This window comes from Microtus oregoni, unplaced genomic scaffold (assembly GCF_018167655.1).
Source record: "Microtus oregoni isolate MIOR12 unplaced genomic scaffold, Mior012 000009F_ref0000495, whole genome shotgun sequence".
Taxonomy (NCBI): Eukaryota; Metazoa; Chordata; class Mammalia; order Rodentia; family Cricetidae; genus Microtus; species Microtus oregoni.
Genome location: NW_024543068.1, coordinates 26,631,071 through 26,650,766, shown reverse-complemented (window position 1 = coordinate 26,650,766; position 19,696 = coordinate 26,631,071). Strand labels below are relative to the sequence as shown.

The following is a 19,696-nucleotide window of genomic DNA, read 5'->3' as shown; positions in this document are numbered from 1 at the left end:
CTAGCAAGCCCCCAGCAATCCTACCGTTTTCATCTATAACTTCCTTCCTATCCTTCTACCACCCCACCATGGATCTTCTTGCCTCCACTGTACTCCCAAGCCCAGCGGCATATGTGTGATCCCACCTAGCTTCTTAATGGGTTCTGGGGATTTGAACTCAGCTCGTCAAGTTTATGCAGCAAGTGCCCTTACCCAGTGAGCTACCTCCCCAGCATTGGTCAGTTTTATAAGTCACCATAATAGGCAGTGGGGTTGGGAGCAGAAGGGGGAAAGATACAATTCTAAGGAAAGCTAGGAGAATAGCAGACAATATAAAAATAACTGAAATCGAGGTATATACACATAACAAGGGACAGACACAGCAACTTTTCAAAACCTAAGACATGAGTGAAAACACTCAAATTGGAAGATTAGCATCTATGCCTGAGAGGCACAGGAGGGAAAACAAGCAAGGAGCCATATTTGAGCAGAGCCGATTGCACAATCAACGCCTAACTTCGTCTCATGCCCAAGTGCTCGTACCCACGATGGATGACTCTGCCCGAGACCCGTGACTATGACAAACTCCTCACCTCACTGCAGGCATCAGCCGGGAGGTGTGACGGCTTTGCTTCTTCATCTAGTGGCTCGAGCACTGTCACCTCTGCAAACTCTTCCACAGACTCTTGAAACTCGGGTAGAGATCTTCGTCCATAACGCTTGCCACCTCTAACATATTTGGGCTGAGCCTCTAAGCAGTCTGGACAAGGAGACAAGAGTTAAGGCCACGTTACATGAGAAGTAGCTACAAGCTGACGCTTGTGGGATACAGCCCAGAAATAATCCAGCCCTGTGGGCCAGCCGCGGTGGCCAGAGGCGTGTGTGAGTCCTCAGGTTGGATGCAGTGAGGTTTCTACTTCTGATGGTCCGCAGTACCTGCATCCATGCATCTGTGAGTTACAGAAGCGATGATAGCAGAAAGAAATGGGTTGAGAAGCTCATACTAAGGTCAGGAGGGCTGGGCATGTATTGGTAGAGTGCTTATCTAGCAATCACAGGGTCCTGGGTTCGATCCCCAGCACCCTGTGAACTGGGTATGGTGGTCTTCCAGTAATCCTGCCCTCAGAAAGTAGAGGCAGGAAGTCCCGAACCTCGGTGTCCTCAGTTACACAGTGAGTTCGGAACCAGCTGGGGCTACAGGGAACTCCCTATCAAAAAGGGGATACAGGAGTTGATGACATTTGATTTTCTGTTTCTTAAGCTGGTGGCTTTAAGCATGGGAAGGCAAAAGAAGTAGAAAAAGAGAAAAAAATATCTAATCAAAAGACAGCTTCTAGTAAGTCCTGGACCTTGCACAGTTTGAGAAATTAGTGTCCACACCAATTAATACAAAACATCCTCCCTCCCACTTTAGGGATCCCTTTATCAAATGTTCTACTTTCTGATCTACCAGATAAGCAGAGCAGCACAAAAACCAAACTGACACTGAGAAATCTAATCAATTATTGACAGCTCCTCACTGCTGTGAAACCTGGCATCAAGATTTCATTATAATATTATAAAATTGAAAGCTGTGGAATAAAATAGTAAGTGGAAGGCCACATTAAGAAAAAATGCTATTGCTGGGCAGCGGTGGTGCAAGCCTTTAATCCCAGCCCTCAGGCAGAGGCAGGCGGAAGTCTCTGAATTCAAGGTCAGCCTGGTCTACAGAGTGAATTCCTGGACAGCAGGGACTATTACAAGGAGAAATCCTGTCTAAAAAAAAAAAAAAAAAAAAAAAAAAAAAAAAAAAAAAAAACACAAAGAAAAGAAAGGAAAATGGTATCCTGCTTCTTTTGTTTTCAATGTCAATGACCTGTAAATAAAAAGAGCCACACCCAAGGGAGTTATCTCGGTCTCTGAAGAACCCTGGTGTTCTGGAGTACCACTTCTCAAGTTCAACAACTACCACTTTTCACTTTCGCCACGCCAGCCCTCCCACCAAGCACCCCGTCTACAACCACCACCTCTACTGCCGCCACAGGCGCCAAGTCATCCGCGACCACCTCCACCAGCCAGCCCCTCACACTCTACTCTGAAGCTTTAAAGCAATAAAGATAAATACTTCACTCCGCTCAAATGCCATCCTCAAGATTTGCAAGTGCTTTGCGTAGTTTTAGGGGAAATAAATAAAATATTCTATTAAAATACAAAAGACTGGCAATGATCTATTGCCTTACTGTCTGTCTCTACAGACACACTGACTTTCGGGAGGACACACTCTAGGTCCTGTTTGAACATGACAGTCTGGGCACACTCCAGAACTCAGACACAAGTGCTTTAAATGACATGTGTACATATATCATCAGGGCAAGCGTGTGTAATCAGATATGAGCTGAAAGAATAAAAACCCTTCTTTAACTCACAATGGAAGCATGGTTGGGGTGGTGGACTCTGACTTCAGCATCCCTGGGAAGGCAGATCCCTGTTTACCTGTCCACCTTCCCCCTGTGTCCTTCCTTGGTGCTCACAGATGCAACCAGGAGCATTCTGAAATGTTCAGGAAAGCTAAGAGTGAAGTATTTATGATAGCTATGCAATTTCCAGCAATATTAATATACAGCTCTTTATAAGTCCCAGCCAAGACATTCCATTGGATGGAGCGATTCTCTTCCAGGAAGTGTTTAAGTATACACAATTTGTATTGAAAACGGCATGCACACTTGAAGGTACCTGTCGTCAGAAGTGAGTGTGTCAGCCTGTGTGTGTTCAGGAGTGGCACAGACACCGGAGCTCCCGGTTGGCAGCGGACACCCACAGGTGCTGGTCAGACAGGAAGCAATGCAGAGGCATCCTTAATTTATTAGGTGGTCTTAAATTTTTGTGGCAGACACAGGATACACCATTAGTGACTATGAGGGCTTAGAAAGGATTAATAGGGAAATGTATAACCCAGGGCGTTCCAAGAATGAGAATTAGGTTGTAGCTGGGGATAGAAGAGGCAGTGGAGGTTTTTTTTTTTTTTTTTTTGGTTTTTGGTTTTTCGAGACAGGGTTTCTCTGTGGCTTTGGAGCCTGTCCTGGAACTAGCTCTTGTAGACCAGGCTGGTCTCGAACTCACAGAGATCGGCCTGCCTCTGCCTCCTGAGTGCTGGGATTAAAGGCGTGCGCCACTACCGCCCGGCCAGAGTTCTTATTGTGAGGTGCACTGCTTCTAAAATGAAAAGTATGGGAAGTGACAGCCTCTGCAGACTCCACCAGGGATGGGGTTCCTAAGCTTACCTGTGGGTAAGGTGGCCCCCTGGCTATTAACTCTCCCATCTGTGATGGTAGGGAACATTGATGGGGCCTAAACACCTCTCCTTCTAAACAAAACAAAACAAAACAAAAAAAATGTGGGCCAATTGTGAACTGCTGGGAAATGATGTCAATTTGGGGGTTTACTTATTTACTTATTCTTTTTTAATTTCAGGAACTTTAAAACCCCTTAAATTATATTTTATTGTAACAGCCAATTGCAAGAAAATTTTAAGATTACTTCTATATATGTATATAGAGAGAATCTATATGTGTATATACACCTACACACATATCTAATCAGCTCATGTGTGTGTGTTTCCAGTCCCTAAGCAAACTTTACTAGAATGAAGATGTTAGCATGCACATAAAAAGGTGGATTATTACAGATTACTTGTCAGAGTTTCTCAAACCCCACATGGCTAATACAAACCAGGCCACTACAGCAGTTAGCAATGGTTACCCCTCGGCATCACGCACTCACACACCCCTCTTCTGAGAACATCAGCATCATTTGGCTTACATGAGGGAAGGAGAGACCCTGCAAGGTCAACAGCCTTGGCTGCGGGGAGCCTTTGAGAACTACGAATCCCTCCAGCGAAGTCAACTGGGCGTCCCAAGGTAACAGCAGCAATCCAAACAGGAGGCCATTATGGGACTTCAAGGTATCCTCAGACGCTCAAGCTGAAAAGCGCAGGGTCTGCCAGCATAGCACTTCTCATGAGAGATGCCGCCCTGGGGCAAAGCTGATTTATTTTGGGAGTGTACCCAGAAGTGACAGTTTCTTGGGGTTTCATTTGGGAATGATTTTCTTGATGCCAGATAATGCGGGGGTTCTTTGGTTTATGGAGAAAAGAAACTGTTTTTACCTCAGGGCTTCCTTCAGCATAGGCCAGACCTCCAGGGGAAGGTGTGAAGGACAGTTCTTCTCTGGAGGCTCAGCTGGCAAAGAACCCGCTGCACAAGCAGAAGGACCTGAGCTTGGACCACCAGAGCCCACATCAAAGCTGGGCCTACAACCCCCCACTCTGGGTAGGGTGGCAGCAGAGGGTCCTACAGCTTCGCTGGCCTGTCAGTCCAGTTTCTCAGAGCTACACCCCTCTGAAGGAGCTGCACCAGGTAAGTAAGAGTGCAAGAAACCCTGTCTAAAAAAAATCAGGTGCGGCCGGGCATTGGTGATATACCCCTTTAATCCATGAGAAAAAGGGACCCTCTAAGTGATAAAATAATCACAACAAATGTTATCATCATTGCTGATACAAACAGTGATCACTTATGGTGTGCCACACACATTCCTTCTTACTGCATTGCTAAATATCTTAACATGCGTTATCTTTAGGAGTTGGAGGCCAGTCTGGTCTACAGGGCAAGTCCCAGGACAGCCAGGGCCTCACAGAGAAACCTTGTCTCGAAAAACCAAACCAAAGGGGGAAAAGAATAAGAAGGTGAGGAGTGATAAAGGAAGACACTCAACGACAACCTCTGGCTTCCACGTGCGTGTACACACACCTATGAGCATGCACACACTACATATGAAATAAATAAATCATAAAATAAGACAATAAAATAATATTCGGGATTAGAAAAGCCTGATCCCTCTTGAGGGGTCTCTTCCATCCTAGAAAAGCTTAGAGAAGGGTCCTGGCTTTGAGGCAGTCCCACCTGGCCTAGTTTGGATGTCTGTTTGTTCCATAAACCAAGCACCCGGTTAGAAGTAGGTAAACAAAGAGATTCACATCTCTAAAGATCCTTAAGTAAGGTGGAGAAACTCACAGGTTCTACAAAGCAGGCAAGAAAAAAAGAGGCTGAGTGGGGAATTCAGAGGGTAGAGAAAAATAACACCCACTCATTTCTTCTCCACCTAGGAGGCCGACAAAGCACACATGCCTCATCTTTATTCTACAGCTCATCCTAAGAGGAGACGCTACAGAGAGGTGGCAGAGGCACGGATGGCGTGTGACCAGAAGGCCCAGCACTTATCGGAAAAACTAAAATTGAGGTACAGCGCCTCCGACAATGGTACCCCGAGTGGATGCGCCCGTGTCAGGAAGAGAACAAGACTCATAGCCTTGACTCCTCCGCACCTCCCAGAAGCATGAGGAACAATCCTGTGTCTGGCTCACTTTCTCTCCCTCCTAAAACTGGATCACCACCTCCGTGTGCTGCTGGAACACTCGCCGTCTCTGGAGTCTCAATGCACTGGTCTTGCTCAGGCTTTCCCTAGATGCAGGGACCGAATTCTAGGAGCAGCCTCCATCCTAGTCCTTAGCCAGCTGGGAGATGCTCCTTGCAGGAGGAGGGACAAAAGCACGTGAGGCTCTGATTGGTTCTGCCGGATCTGGAAGGCTTTGAAGCTGGCCAAAAGCAGCGGAGGAGTGAAGTGCAGTGTGGTAATGCCCTGGGCCAAGTGGGCCAGTTCTACAGTCTAGCTCAGCCAAGGATCTGTGACCATGAAAAGATCTGCACCAATAGCAATTACACTGCTTCCCAGGGTTTGCTGGGAGGACTGACAGCATGACCTACGTGAGGAGGCTCCACAGCTGTTGCCAAGTTTCCCTGGCCGGATCTTCCCTGATGCTTAAGGCTCAGCGGAAAGCTTTTTATTCAAGGCACTTCTTGGCACAACTTTCACGATGTCTTTCCTCCTATGCTCTCACATAACTCATACTGACTGCAGCTTCCAATTTAACCATGGCCAGTCACGTTTCTCTACAAGCACCTTTGTGTGTTAGGATTCCCTGTCTGCTTAGACTGTAACACTTTCTGGGGCATCTGTGTTTTATGGGAAGAACATGGGCATTAGAACCAAATAAACCTGGGGTGAGATACTACCACCAGGATCTTGGGGGTTAGGAGTCGTTAACTTCATGAAGGCTTCATTTCCTAAAAGACAGAAAATACGAGTGTCCGGGTGTCTGTGGAGCAAGGTCACGGTCCTGTCCGCCGGCTCCTGTCACGGGAGCTCCTCCCCGAATTCTAGCCCTTCCCGCCAAGGCTGCTGTGGAACTGCTGGCAGCCCGAAGCCATTAGCGTAGGAAGAGGTACCCAGCGGTGGGCACCTGGCTGAGCAGAGTCAGGAAGAACATCCCAACCTTCAAATCACAGCAGACCTCCTCAGCCCCACTTTCTTCCAACACGTCAGATTTGAGGCAGATGTCCAATAAGACAGTTCAGCTCAGAAACCGGAGCCCTGATCTTGACCTGATCCTAACTTTCTCTTCCCTGTTAGCTATTTCTCGCTTTGTGGACAGGCTGCTAGGAGCGGATGAGCCAACTTTCCAAGACTCCCGTGTCCTTCAGGTCCCCTGTGCAGAAGCCTCCTTCCACACACTGCAATTGAAATGAAACACACTGGTACCAAGTACGTTATTTCATTATCAAGATTCTCAGCACCCTATTTACTAACCTCAAGTAACATATGTATTTGTAGGACACTGCATGGATTTTTTTTTAAAAGATTGCCTTTTATCCTTAGTAAAATCATCTGAACAATAAGCAACCTTCTATGGCATTTTAATAACTGCTTAGACCCTGATTATACACATAAGCCACAATTTGCCTACTGACACACTGCCAACATTTTCTTACTCGACCACACACACACTATCCAAAGTGAGCATCCGTTTATACACACTTTATGCGCATCCATGATTATTTGTGTATCATGAAATCTGAGAGAAAGCATTGATTAACGAAGAGCATCCTACAGCTCACAGCGAAGGCTCTAGCATCTTACCTGCCAGTAGGCACGCGTGTGTCCAGCTTCACACCATGCAGAGACCCTCTTTTGTGTTTAAGGTGGGAGGGGGCTCGCTGTAGAGCCCAGGTTGGCCTTGCACTTGTGTTCCTCCCACCTCAGGTTCCTCAGCTGTCACGTTAAGATGACGGGCATGCACCACCATGCCCAGATACAAACAGTCTATCACCCACTTCTATGGTGACTTTGATGAGAAAACTTCTGATCCTTACAATCAGAAGAAGAGAGCCTATGTTCTTATCTTAGGCAAAGAGCAGACAGAGACAAACCTCTGAGCTATATGTATGATGGCTTACCAACTCTGCGGCTAGACTCCAGAGCTTGGCCCAGCACACCTGCACGCAGGCGCAAACACATCTCTGATCACTGTACATCAGGATCTCGCCCGATGCCCAAGAAACCCACTTGCTGTGTAGTTGCTAAGCAAATAAAAGGGCGCGTTGGCTGCATTTATGGCTTTTTGACAACTAGGGAAAACAACTGCAATTAAATGGAATGGCACCCGGAACATAAAAGTTCTGTAACAGAAACTACCACCTGCCAGAACAGTGCCTCATCCTGTTTTCCTGGTGAGCGGGCTCTTCCAGGCTGAGCTCTCCCCCTCCCGCCAACAAAGGAGAGGCATTTCAGGGGGCTTCTTGCATTATGCTAATATTTACTTCACATCAGAAACCTAGTGGAAGATGCATTAAAAAAAAAAAAAGAAACAAACAAAAAGCCAAGATCTCTAGAGACTGAAGCCAGGAGTGTGTTGGTGCCATGCAACATAGTGCCAGGCTAGTATTTCCACTACAACCGCCCCCCCTCCCATAACCCAAAGCCATTACAAACTGAATAACTAGTTAATAGGTTGTTGCCCCCTCTTATTCCAGAAGCATGACTTAAAGATTAAACAGCACACACAGCTATGAGGGAGTCCCTCCACTGTCACTGCCAATCAGCCTGGAAGCTACAGAGGACACTCGAGCATAGACAGTTTTCTCTCCTGCCCTTGTCTAAGTTTCATTGTCTCCATTGTCACTGTTCTTTTTACAGGAAAAAACTACTACAGTCTTCGAATTACAAAAGCCAGAGTTATGAAGATGCTAAAAACTGCGCAAGAGAAGTTATAAAGGGCAGAGCCCAAGACTATGAAGTTAAAAATAACGAGTTAATTCCATAGCTCTTCAAATCCCGAGAGCTTGGCTTTGTATTATTTATGTGCAACTGCCTTTTATTAGGAGACAGAAGCGTGAAACACTGAGCATCTGCCCTTCAGAAGAACTCTTCCATGTCAACTTATGTTAAGTAAAATCTTAAAGAATGAGAAAGCTAGCGTGTGTGGCTTTCTCCACAGATTGAAATAACGCCATTCAGGCATTAGGAGACAACATAAGTGGCCCTTAAAGCTGAACAAGGTCTAACCACTTTTAGATACCAGCTGATCTAAGACCATAAAGGTGTGATGTATGAGGTCACACCATTGAACAGGCTGAGCCAGCATTTTTTTGGTTCCAGGTTCTTCACATCAAATCAAGAAGGCTGTTTGAGACTGTCGCCTGGTCGGGTACTACAAGGGTTGATGGGGTTGTTAACTTGAGTGGATTAGGGAACGTGTGTAACTGACTAAACACACGTGTGTGTCTGCAAAAACGTTGCTAGAGAGGATTGACATGGAAGAAATGGGAACATGGGATGGGGAATGGCCCTCGCCCTCCGTGTGGGCTGTGACATCCCTTCCAAGAGTGGCCAGGATGAAAAGAAGTCAAATGAATGAGCTGAAAATGTGTGTGACCCCTGTCTTCCCTTCTTTGTGAGCAAGTGGCTCTATGGCTGTGTTTGCTCTCCTCCATAGATGTCTCTAGCGTGTTCGGTCTTTCACGGGAACCTAATAACACTGTCTCTCCAGGGGTGGGCACTTCTGGGTTTTCATGCTAACTCGGGATGCCTGGGCTCCCTGATTCTTGCCTCTCTAGTACATAGACAGCCACTGTTGGATTGTCCAGGCACCACAGTATAAGACCACCTAGGAGACTCTGTTTTATAAGCAGTATTTCTATCTGCACACGCATATGCACATCCCTGTGGTCCCATTTCTCTAGAACACCTGTCTAATACAGACACAGGACGTTTTGTCTTCTAGGACTATTGCTGCTGTCAGTTCATGACTCTCTGGGTTTCTCAGCCTGTACACCATAGCCCTGTCTTTTTAGTCTCCTCCACAGTTTTGTCTTTTCTCTCCAAGACCAACTGCATCTCAAAAGGCATGATGAACAACACACGTGGGTCCGTGTGGTAAGACAGGAATTAAGTTCTGAACTCCCAGTGGTGCAAGGACACAGCTCTGTCCTGACAGTCAGGCTTGACTAATTACAGGCCACTCCCTCCTTGGCAGACTCTGAGATGGGGTGCACAGACTGAGGACCTGCTCATCCATCTGAAGGTTCAAATTCTTTAAACTAAGGGCTGGAGAGATAGATAGCTCAGCAGTTAAGAGCACTTACTGCTCCTGCAGAGGACTGGAGTTTGGTTGTCAGCACCCGCCTGATGGCTCACAATGGCCTGTAACTCTAACTCCAGGGGATCACATGCCTTCTGCTGGCCTCTTTGAGTGCTAGTTACACACAGGGTGCACATACAAACACCCAGGCACACACACACACACACACAAAAATACTTAAAACTAGGTTCTGTACATGTGTTGATGAGACTGTATTAACCCTTGCCCTGCCATTTATTCATAAGATTTCACTTAGGCTCTGCCCTCCTTTATGCCCCCATTTGGCTTTTTATACAAGGGCAGGGCTCTACCAGTCCTAAATGCTGCAGCCTATCATTTAAGAAGGGATGATAATTACCATGAAGGGGGAGGCAGGGATGAACTCAGAGAGTCTGCTATGCAAACCAGTCAGTCTGGGTGGTAGAAGAATCAGATTCCAAATGGGTGGGGGTACGTTTCGGTGCAAAGAACACCCTGATAGCCATGAGCGACTGGCGGGACTAGGAAGACAGAAGCCAGTGACAGACAAAGCAGCAATGCACAGAACAAAGCAGGGGGTGTGAGAATCATGGGCCAGGACCCAAGCTTCCTAGTAGATAAAGCACTCAAGGCGCTGGCTCCATTCTGGATTTGTATCCTGCTAGGATTAACAGGGGTTAACAGCATCACTGAAACACTGGCTGAAATGTTGTCCTGTCAACAGGGCTCTAACTGTTGGATCACACTGGTTCGGAAACAGTTCTGTCACATGGTGAAATGATTAAAAAAAAAAAAAGCCTTCTCTGCTTGATCTTGAAAGACTGGCCCAAGGGATGGCCATTGTCTGTGCAGTGTGGAGCCCACCTGGAGTACTGAAGCCACCCTCTGCAGCTAGCACTGTCAGCCTGACTTTCGGGCAGTTCCCAAGCTCATGGTCATCCTGCAGCTTTTGCTATTGCTGGGCTCCAACACAGCACAGCCCTGGGGTCAGCCTCCCCATGTGTGGTCACCACAAACCTGTATTTTGACAGTGACAATTTTCTATCAGAAGACAGTATGGGTTTTCAGGAAAGAATGGTGAAAGTGTCATGTGGCTTAATGCCACGGCTGCCCCTCCCAAACCACGTGACAGCACAGGACACGAAATAGTTTACATTGCCTATCCTCATATTAGCCCAAATCTACCACTCTATCCGGGGCTCCCAGATCTTGCATAATTGCTATCAAGGTAACAAACTTTTAAAAATCAGTAATACCAAGAAGACATGAGATCCCACAAGTAACGGAAGTCCATCCATATTCCGGCAGTGATCACCTACGAACATCCTGCTATTAGCCTAAAAGAATGCAAAAATTTTTCCCCAGGCTCAGTAGGAACTTCCAGGAAGTTGTGTCAAGCCCTGGGTCCAGGAACAGCCTTACTAAGGGTAGATAACAAGGTTAAAGGTAAAGCCCAGACGCGTGACCCAAATCTGGAGCATTTTACAAAGTACAGTGGAGACCCAGACTCCTGGTGACGAGAAGAAATGAGTTCCCATCTATGTTCCACGTAAACAGGTCACACTAAAGGACTCCATGAAATGCTAATGATCTCTGCTCAGACTAGACTACAGTTTTTTGTTTGTTTTCTTTATCTAAAGTCAGGTTTACAGAGGTGTAATTCTTCTAGTACATTTTACCCCTGTATGGGTGGGGAAAGCAAGTATGATCACAGTATTCCCATTACAAGAGACAGAAGTCACCCTTAATATTTCCCGATGCTCCATTTCAGCTGGAACCTTGTCCCTAGCCCATATCAATCAAATGACATCATAGTTCTCTATACTTAAAAATGAGTTTCTACACTATAGAATTTCCCTCAAATATTTATCACATTTCTTTGATTTTAAAGCATATATACACCGGTGCCAGATTTGAACACTTAAATTAGAATACATTTAACCATCGATAACATTTTAGGTTATATTTGACAACACTTTTCTCTTTTGAGATGTGTAACTATATATATTACAATATATGGAAGTCTTTAAAAAAACAATGAGGTACAACATTTATTCTTCTTAATATTTACTAAGGCTAAGTGTTCTTCCAGGTGCTAGAAATATTGATACTCTGTATTTCTTTTATATGTATATATTGAGAATGGGAGGGAGTCACACAGACATCATTAAACCATCATGTGGCCATGTCTATAAGCAGAGGATTTTCTGCTCAGTGGGACCATATAGAATTCTCTCTTGATGGCCACATTTCTTCTTTCAGGAAACTTTTCTCCAGATCATTGCTCACACAGACACAGGAAGTAAGGTTGGAGGAGCTATCACTCAGCTTCATTCTGCTAGAGCCAACAATGAGTTCCTGTTATACCCTCTGACACTTGCCTGGGAATAATCCAATGGTCTCTGCCACAATGTGCAGCTGTGGTAGAGAAGTCTCATTTTAGCATTTAACAGCTGCAAGGCTTTCAAGATGATAGCGAAAGAGAAGTCTCTGGAAATAATGGCCCCGTCTATGAAGATCGGACCTCCCAAATCCTCCACATGCATACTTCAGGTCCTCACAGTTTTTCCTCCAGAAAAATTTTCAAACTTTTTTGGGGAGGAGGGAAGAGCTGGGGATTGAACTCAAGGTCCTGTGCATACCGGGTGAGCACTCTACCACTGAGCTATATTCCCAGCCCACGCCTGGATAGCTTTTAAAGGGGATTACAGAGAAGAAACGTCAGTGCTCTTACCTGACTCCTGAAAGTGCTCTTCTCCGGACAGAGTTCTAGACAAGATAAGTATTAGCGCTTCTTTAAATTGGTCAAAATGTACCTAAAAAGCAATTAAAAATAAATTTAAGATCATCTCCCACAGCCCCAAGAATGCAAATCCATCTGCAAGGCATCTGAACCGTCTGTTCCCAACCTGACAGCCTTGAAGCAAATCATCACCCACGTCTGTTCTCTTTTCCCTTTCTCTCTAAAGCATGGGAGGAAAGACGGGCTGGTCCTTACTGATGTCTAAGAAGAAGGATGGGCTGGTCCTTACTAGTGTCTAATACCATGAACACTCCTGTGTTTATACAAATACGATTATCTATAGCTCCCGGGGAGAAAGCGAAGCTACAAACCCTCTGTACACTCAGGAAAAGATACGTTTTCAACTTTCAACTCCTTTTACCTTTTAAACAAGATCAGAAGAGAAAGGCGTTAGGTTCAACGTCAGGAAAAACTCCCCAAGTAAATGACCCCTTGTCATGTTGGCCATAGATACTTTGATCTCGAGACAGAGTAGAAGGGAATAAACACTTTTGAGGAAAAACTTAATACAGTTTTGCCTAGGGCAGGTATATAATATTTATCTCCCAGATCCCCATGAGTATATAAACAAGCAAAATTCAATGTTAAACACACAGGAAGCAAGAAGCCCGAGACACCTTTCATCAGTTCATAAATCTATAATAAATCTATAATTGCCTTGATGAGGAACCCAGCCTGACTTAGGGGAATACCCGTCAGAAGTGCTTACAAGGGTAAAAGTTCTACTACACCTTCAGTTTCTGTGACCTTGGCCTGGGACAGCAGGGACAGGTGATATTTCTAGTCAACATAATTCTAGTCTAAATGTGTGGCGCTTCCTTTCCCAGAATTCTATACAGTATAAGACAAGATGAAAGCTGGTTAAGTGTGAAATTTGTACCACTATGGGATCCTGTGAATGCCATTTCTCAGCACTGGCAGGTGTGCCTGGCTTTTGACACTGGGACACAGTGTTTTCATCCACAAGGCTCATGCTTGAGAACAACAATGGAGTTGTTTTTGTTTTTTTTTTTAATGGGAAAAAAAATCCCAGAAATGTTTTAAGTAAGTTTATGATTTTTGTGTTGGGCTATGCATGGATAGACATTTCAATATAGAAGATAAATAAATTGAAAAAACGGTTCCAAATTAAATTTTGGAACTCAACAAATCATATCAGTTATCTAAACACTGGCAAAGTTCAAGGACTGTCGCATCTGCACACAGCACAGGAGAGCAGGAGTCCATTTTGAGACTGAATTAGGAGTCAGGTTTAGTGGCTGCAGCCGGTAACTCAACTACTAAAGAGGCCACAAATTTGAAGTTTTCCAAAGTGACAGAGTAAGTTCCAGGCCAGCCTGAATAACAAACACATCAATTGTGGTGCGTACCTTTAATCCCAACACTCAGGGATACAGGCAGGCAGATCTTGTGAGTTAGTTCTAAGCTGACCTGGTCTACAAATCTAGTTCCAGGACAGCCAGGGCAACACCAACCCTGTCTTGGGGGGGATAGACTGTATTTATAATTATAAATATAATTTGGTAATTCTCCCAATGTTGATAGGAATTCTACTACATTTTGATTCATTAAAACTTCCCCCAAATTATATTTCTTTTAGAGCTTTAAATTTTTTTTTAAATTACTTATATTTATGTGTATATATAAACGTGTGTGCCTACTTGCTTGTATGTGGATGCAGGTGCCCATCATGGCTAGAAGAGGGCACTGGAGCTTCTGGAACTGGAGTTACAGGTGGCTGTAAGCTACTGGGTATAGGTACTAGGAGCCAAACCCAGGCCTTCTGCAGGAGCAGCAAGTGCTAGCTATGGGGACATCACTTCAGCCCCTATGTTCCTTTTAGATCACGTGGGCTTTACTTAATATCCTATTGTTGTTAAGGAGTATAACTTGATGGTTTGATACATGTATAGATTGGGATAATTACCACATCAAGTGATGCAATGTCTTCATCACCTCAGTTACATGTTTTAGCATGTGTGTGTGCATGTGTGTGTATGTGTGTTACCCTCCAGCAAATTTCCTGTAATTATGGACTTTTGAAGTCAACATACTAAAGAAACCATGAACAGAAGTCTGCCCAGGGAAGCAGAGCATCTGCTAAAGCAATAGGTTGGTCCATGAAATAGTGAATCAATTGCAGGAGTGTAAGCTGTGCTAATTTGAGGTTTGCTGCTGACAAATCATCTTCAAACCTCAGGAAGAAAGAAGCACACAGTCCTGGCTTCAGAAATAGACTCAGGTAGGCACAGTGCCACCCGGGTGAACTGGAGTTCACCCCAACAGCCAGTTTACAGCATCACACATCCGGGCGCTCAGTCCAGCTGACAGGGGTCTCCGAATCGGAGAGGGTCTGCTGCTCACTGCCCTCTGTGCCCTGGCTAGCTTGCTGCTCTGAGCTTTATTCTGATCTGCAACACTGGGGCTCTCTACCAAACATCTCGTATGATTCATCTGGCAAGTATGTATTGAGCAGCCGCTATGTGCCAGACACTAAACCTTAGGAACACAGCAAAGATGAGACACAATCTGCTGTCTTCAAGAAATTCAGATTCCTAGGAAATGTCAGGCAGGTACTGAAGAACGCTTCATGCATTTATGATTTTATAACACTACTTCCCGAAGCAGTGCTAGGGAGGTAAAATAAAAAAATTACATGAAATGTCTAGAACATTCTGGGACTCAGTCAGTCCCCATAAGTGGTAGTTAATACTAACGTATATAATCCTGGGTTGACTGCTCCCAACACAGAGAAACAGGGTCCTATTTGAAGCACAGCAGAGGGCTGCCTGAGTGACGTAGTCAAGTTCCAAGAGGGTAGGAAGGCAGTGGGGAGATCCTGGGGCCAGTCCACTCCAGAGAGCCGTAGAGTTGCTCGGAATTAGAAAAATTGAGCTGGTCTGTCGTACGTGGAGACCCCTAACTTTGAGTTTCCTGGCTTCATTCCTTCATAGAGGGCCCGGAAGGAAGCCTCTCTCTCCCCTACCTGCAGTGATGACCTAAACAGGAGACCTACTTGAAAGGGGGGCATTTGTCCTGAGAAATTCAAGCCCTTTCTATGGGACTCTGCAGGTCTCTGTGGGGTTTCTAAAGGTCTGTGTTTTGATAGTTATAGATGAGTCTTTCTGGGAACTGGGCATGGTGATGAATGCCTGGGAGGTGGAGGCTTGAGAGTTCAAGGTCGCCTCAAACTTCGGGGAGGCAGTTTCAGGCCAGCCAAGAGTCAAATGAGACTCTGCCTAGGCAGGTGGATCTCTGTGAGTTTGAGGCTAGCCTAGTATACAGAAGGAGTTCCAGGACAGCCAAGGTTACCCAGAGAAATGTTGCTTCAATACCCTATCCCCCTCTGTCTTCCACACACACACACACCCCTGCTGACCAAAGAAAATTCAGCCTTCATTGCTGTTTGGTGCTGACTCTTCAGTTCAGTAAAGTAGAAGCTAAGGTCGCCCTGGGGTCTACAAACCTCCCCTAACACAAGGCACAGGCATCTCTATACTCTGGAATTACTTCAAATCAACGCCAAAGGTCCTGTGTGGGGCTCAAGTCTCCCTGACTACAGCGCAACAAGTAGAAGCATTTGGGATGGTAGGTCCCTAATCTCACAACCCCGATTATCTAATTATCTACCATATGGCCTGGCGGAGAGGAAAGCAAAGGAGCCGTGTGTGGTTCCAGCTTAAAGTACATCTGTCATGAGAAACACAGGATAGATAGGGCCAGTGTAGGAACCCTCTACTCTAGCTTGTTGTTTTAAGATTTAGTTATATTGGGCGGTGGTGGCGCACACCTTTAATCCCAGCACTCTGGAGGCAGAGGCAGGTGGATCTCTGTGAGTTCAAGGCCAGCCTGGCCTACGAGAGCTAGTTCCAGGTCAGGCTCCAAAGCTACAGAGAAAAAAAAAACCTTAAAAAAAGATTTAGTTACTTTATAAGTATGCGTGTATGTATACATACTTTATATGTATATGTATGTATATATAACACATATGTGCTTGGTGCCCTCGGAAGTTGAAGTCAGAAAAGAATGCTGGGTCCCATGGAACTAGAGTTGTGCTTGTGAGTCACTGTGTATGTGCTAGGATTCTAAGCCTGGTTCTCTGCAAGAGCGTGTGTTCTTAGCTACTGAGCAATCTCTCCAGTACCTACCCCCTACACACACATACCACATACACATACATGCATACACACATGCACGTGCACACACTCGCATGCATGTGCACACAAACACACACACATTTTTGGTTGTTATTAAGACAGCATCTTACTATTGACCTCCAACTTACAGAGATCCCCTGGCTTTCGCCTCCAGAGTGCTAGGATTAAAGGTGTTTTCCACCACACCTGGCCCTACTGCTTTCACACAACATCATCCTGCTGTGACCCAGGATTACAGCCCAGAAACAGCAAGCAAAAGACAGACACCGCCAAGGACATAAAGTAACTACTGACATTAACCAGCCTTCCTCACAATGGATGATGTTTCTATAATTTTTTTAAAAAGCTCTTTTAATAATTCTATGTAGCCTATTTTTTTTGTAGCCTATTTTTTAAAAGATGAAGTATATGCACTCCAAAACTAATAGGCTGGAGTTGTTTAGTTTTGGGCAAAACTAAACACGCTGCTAAATGAAGCCTGAGGTATCTCTTTTCTACTATATTGAAAAAGCTAATAGGGCAAAAATGATTAAGTACAGTATAATTATGTGTATATATACTCTTTGATCAAATAAAACTTACACCAATTTCTTTCACTCTCCAATGGTCAATCTACCTCCCCCTGTGTTAGTACCTGGGATAAAGAATTCAGTTGGAAAGTGTTATCCATGAACGTCTCCAATAATCCCAGGTGAGTAGAACCATTGATGGTTTTCTCTAGGCAGCTGGTCTTTGAATTTCACAACATCCACCTGAGAGCCCACCTCTAAGTCTAGAAGATGATTGCTGAGAGAAGGCATGTGCCGTGCTCCTGGCCACGAGTCTTAGATGTGGCATTACGTGGGGAACCAGGCCTTCTGATGTGGCTCTACCAGAGCCCGCAATCTGCCTGACTTGGGCCCATTTCACCTCTGACTTGACCTCTCAAGAGAGCCCCACCACTGCAAGTCAAACCTTGGGCTTCATGACGAGCCACCAGGTGCCTCAAGACACCCGACCTCTGCTCTCAAGGAGTTTATCAGCCACAGTCTAGGGAGCAGGAGAATGATATGGGGAAGACAGGAGACAAGACGATAGAATCTGGCGAGTACCTGGAAAGCTGGCAGGGTCACCTGGTCAGTCACTATGTCCTAGTTGGCCAGCGGGAAGGGAAATAGTGACCCGTTTGTGACTTTGACTTCTCAGACAGTCAGAATTAAAGCTTTCCAAAATTGACATAGAGAGTGGTAAATCAATCTCATTGTGGCAGATAAATACAAAATTTGACCTAATGTCACCTATCTAGTTGGTCCCTTTCTTCAAAAAACCTCAGACAGCACTTAGCAGCCGAGCTGAACAATTAGCACAGCTTCGAGCCTCTTTTCCATCTTTATTTCCTTCTTGCAAGGGCAGGCAGACAAGGGGTCCCGGGATTTAAACAGCAGTAAATGCCACATCTTAGATTCCAGGAGACCATTCTCTAACGGGGGTAGGTGACTGCATTTTTTTCCATCAATGCTCATGAATACTGATGTGGCAAAAAGCCCCTCAGGGTTCAACCCAGAATCGCAAATGCTGGGAAATGGCCCCTATTGTTAAGACTCACATCAAAAGTGAGCGCGTGCAGTAACTAAGACGTTTTTAGTGCCCTTGTCCAAGGGAGCTTGACTATCATGTTCGGATTTAGAAATATACAAACATCCAAGGAAACCCAGTCTCACAAGGTAATGAGTTTCCAGGTTGCAGGGGCTCTGGCTGGGACTTCCTCATTTGAATAAGAATTGGTGCCATTCATTTCATAAGCAGCTCTCTGGGCCTCAAAGGGCAGTTTATAGCAATGCCGAAATTACATGCTTGACTAAAAACACACATGACATTTAAACTCAATTAATAGGAAGACTAGTCAAGAGTCTCTTTCTCTCGGTCTCTCTCTCAGTCACCACCCCTTGAAAGAAGGCTGCTTTAGGACAACAATTTGCCCCTGTCTTGGAAAAACAAAACAAAACAAAACAACAACCCAACCTCTTCTCCCTCCCAGAAAACAAATCCGATATTGCACACAATCACTCTGTGCAGTCATAGAGACCAAATGCCTACAGCTTCCACAGGTCCACAGGTAATATTCAAACAGACCCAAACTTAGAGAATCATAACCAGTGTTTAAAACAGGGTGAGCTAACTAAAGACAGGTGCTACAGAACTGTCATTAAATGCTATTGGTTTGTATCTACCAATCCACAAGGAAACCAGGGACAGAAACTACAGGGCATTGTTAATTGAGATGGGCAAAGAAGTATGGACCTATTCGAAAATAGTCTACGCAAGGAGAAGCCTCAGAACAGGTGTGCTGTGCCACAAAAGACCAGGTTATGAAATGTTTTGTTCTCATTAGAACGCTGGGGGCCACTATGACTTAGCAGCCATTTACTGCAGACAGTGGAGAGGCAAAGACCTCTAAGCAGGTGACAAGTTTTAAACAACAGGCAACTATTTGCTTCCAGACAGGTTCCAGGAGTCCTGCTAATGACGGGGAAACTGCAAAACCACCACCCTACACAAGAGCTCCTAGCACATCTGCTCTCAACACTAACAGGCTTTTGTAGAAAAATCATCATAGGTAGTCATATCAAAGACTCATGCTTGCAGAAGGAAGACAGCCGCACAGTAAGGTTTAGCCAAGGGCTGTATCTCTGGTTCTGATAGCCCTTTGCATCACACACTTGGCGCTCCCATCAGTCCTGGAAGGAAGCCGTTGCATTGCTCAGGCTCTGGATGAAGAACCCAAGGTTTGGAGCATTGAAGGTGACACGGCTGAGTGGTGGCAGGAGCCCATATCTGAGTTGAGGTCTGGCATCAAGAACTGCCCTGTGACAGCACATTGTCTCTACGGACTTGTGGCTGTGGCAGTGGCGGTGGCAGTGAAGGTGGTGTTTAGACGGATGTGGAGAATGACATTCACTTTATTGTTGTTTTGTTTGTTTGGTTTGGTTTTTTTGAGACTGGGTTTCTCGGTGTGTCTTTAGCTGTCCTGGCCTTGAACTCAGAGATCCTTCCGCCTCTGCCTCCCAAGTGCTGAGATTAAAGGTGTAGTTACTGTAGAAGGCCCTGTGGAGACCTGCATTTAAATGCAAGGGCTGGCACACCCCAAGCTAGCACACATCTGACCTTGAACGAACCTTAGAAGGTACTAGGATTCTCAGTCACACAGACGAGCCCTGATGACTAAGAGCTGTGATGGACACCGAAGGACATGAGATACCCACTGGCAGACAGGAAGCTACCCATGAA

At 45.3% G+C, this 19,696-nt stretch overlaps 1 protein-coding gene across 14 annotated transcripts in view; it reads right to left on the bottom strand.

Annotated features, from left to right (window-relative positions):
* Nin (ninein) overlaps positions 1-19,696 on the bottom strand; it is a 97,543-nt gene that overhangs the window by 63,124 nt on the left and 14,723 nt on the right. For 10 of the 14 annotated variants that reach the window (XM_041658097.1, XM_041658099.1, XM_041658098.1 and 7 more), the window contains 3 exons: positions 12,204-12,285; positions 2,692-2,781; positions 573-739 (listed from right to left, as the gene is read on the bottom strand). In XM_041658097.1, coding sequence (XP_041514031.1) covers positions 573-739; positions 2,692-2,781; positions 12,204-12,285 — 339 coding nt within the window. The remainder of the gene's footprint in view (positions 1-572; positions 740-2,691; positions 2,782-12,203; positions 12,286-19,696) is intronic. The other 4 variants (XM_041658095.1, XM_041658096.1, XM_041658106.1 and 1 more) reach the window with 1 other exon arrangement.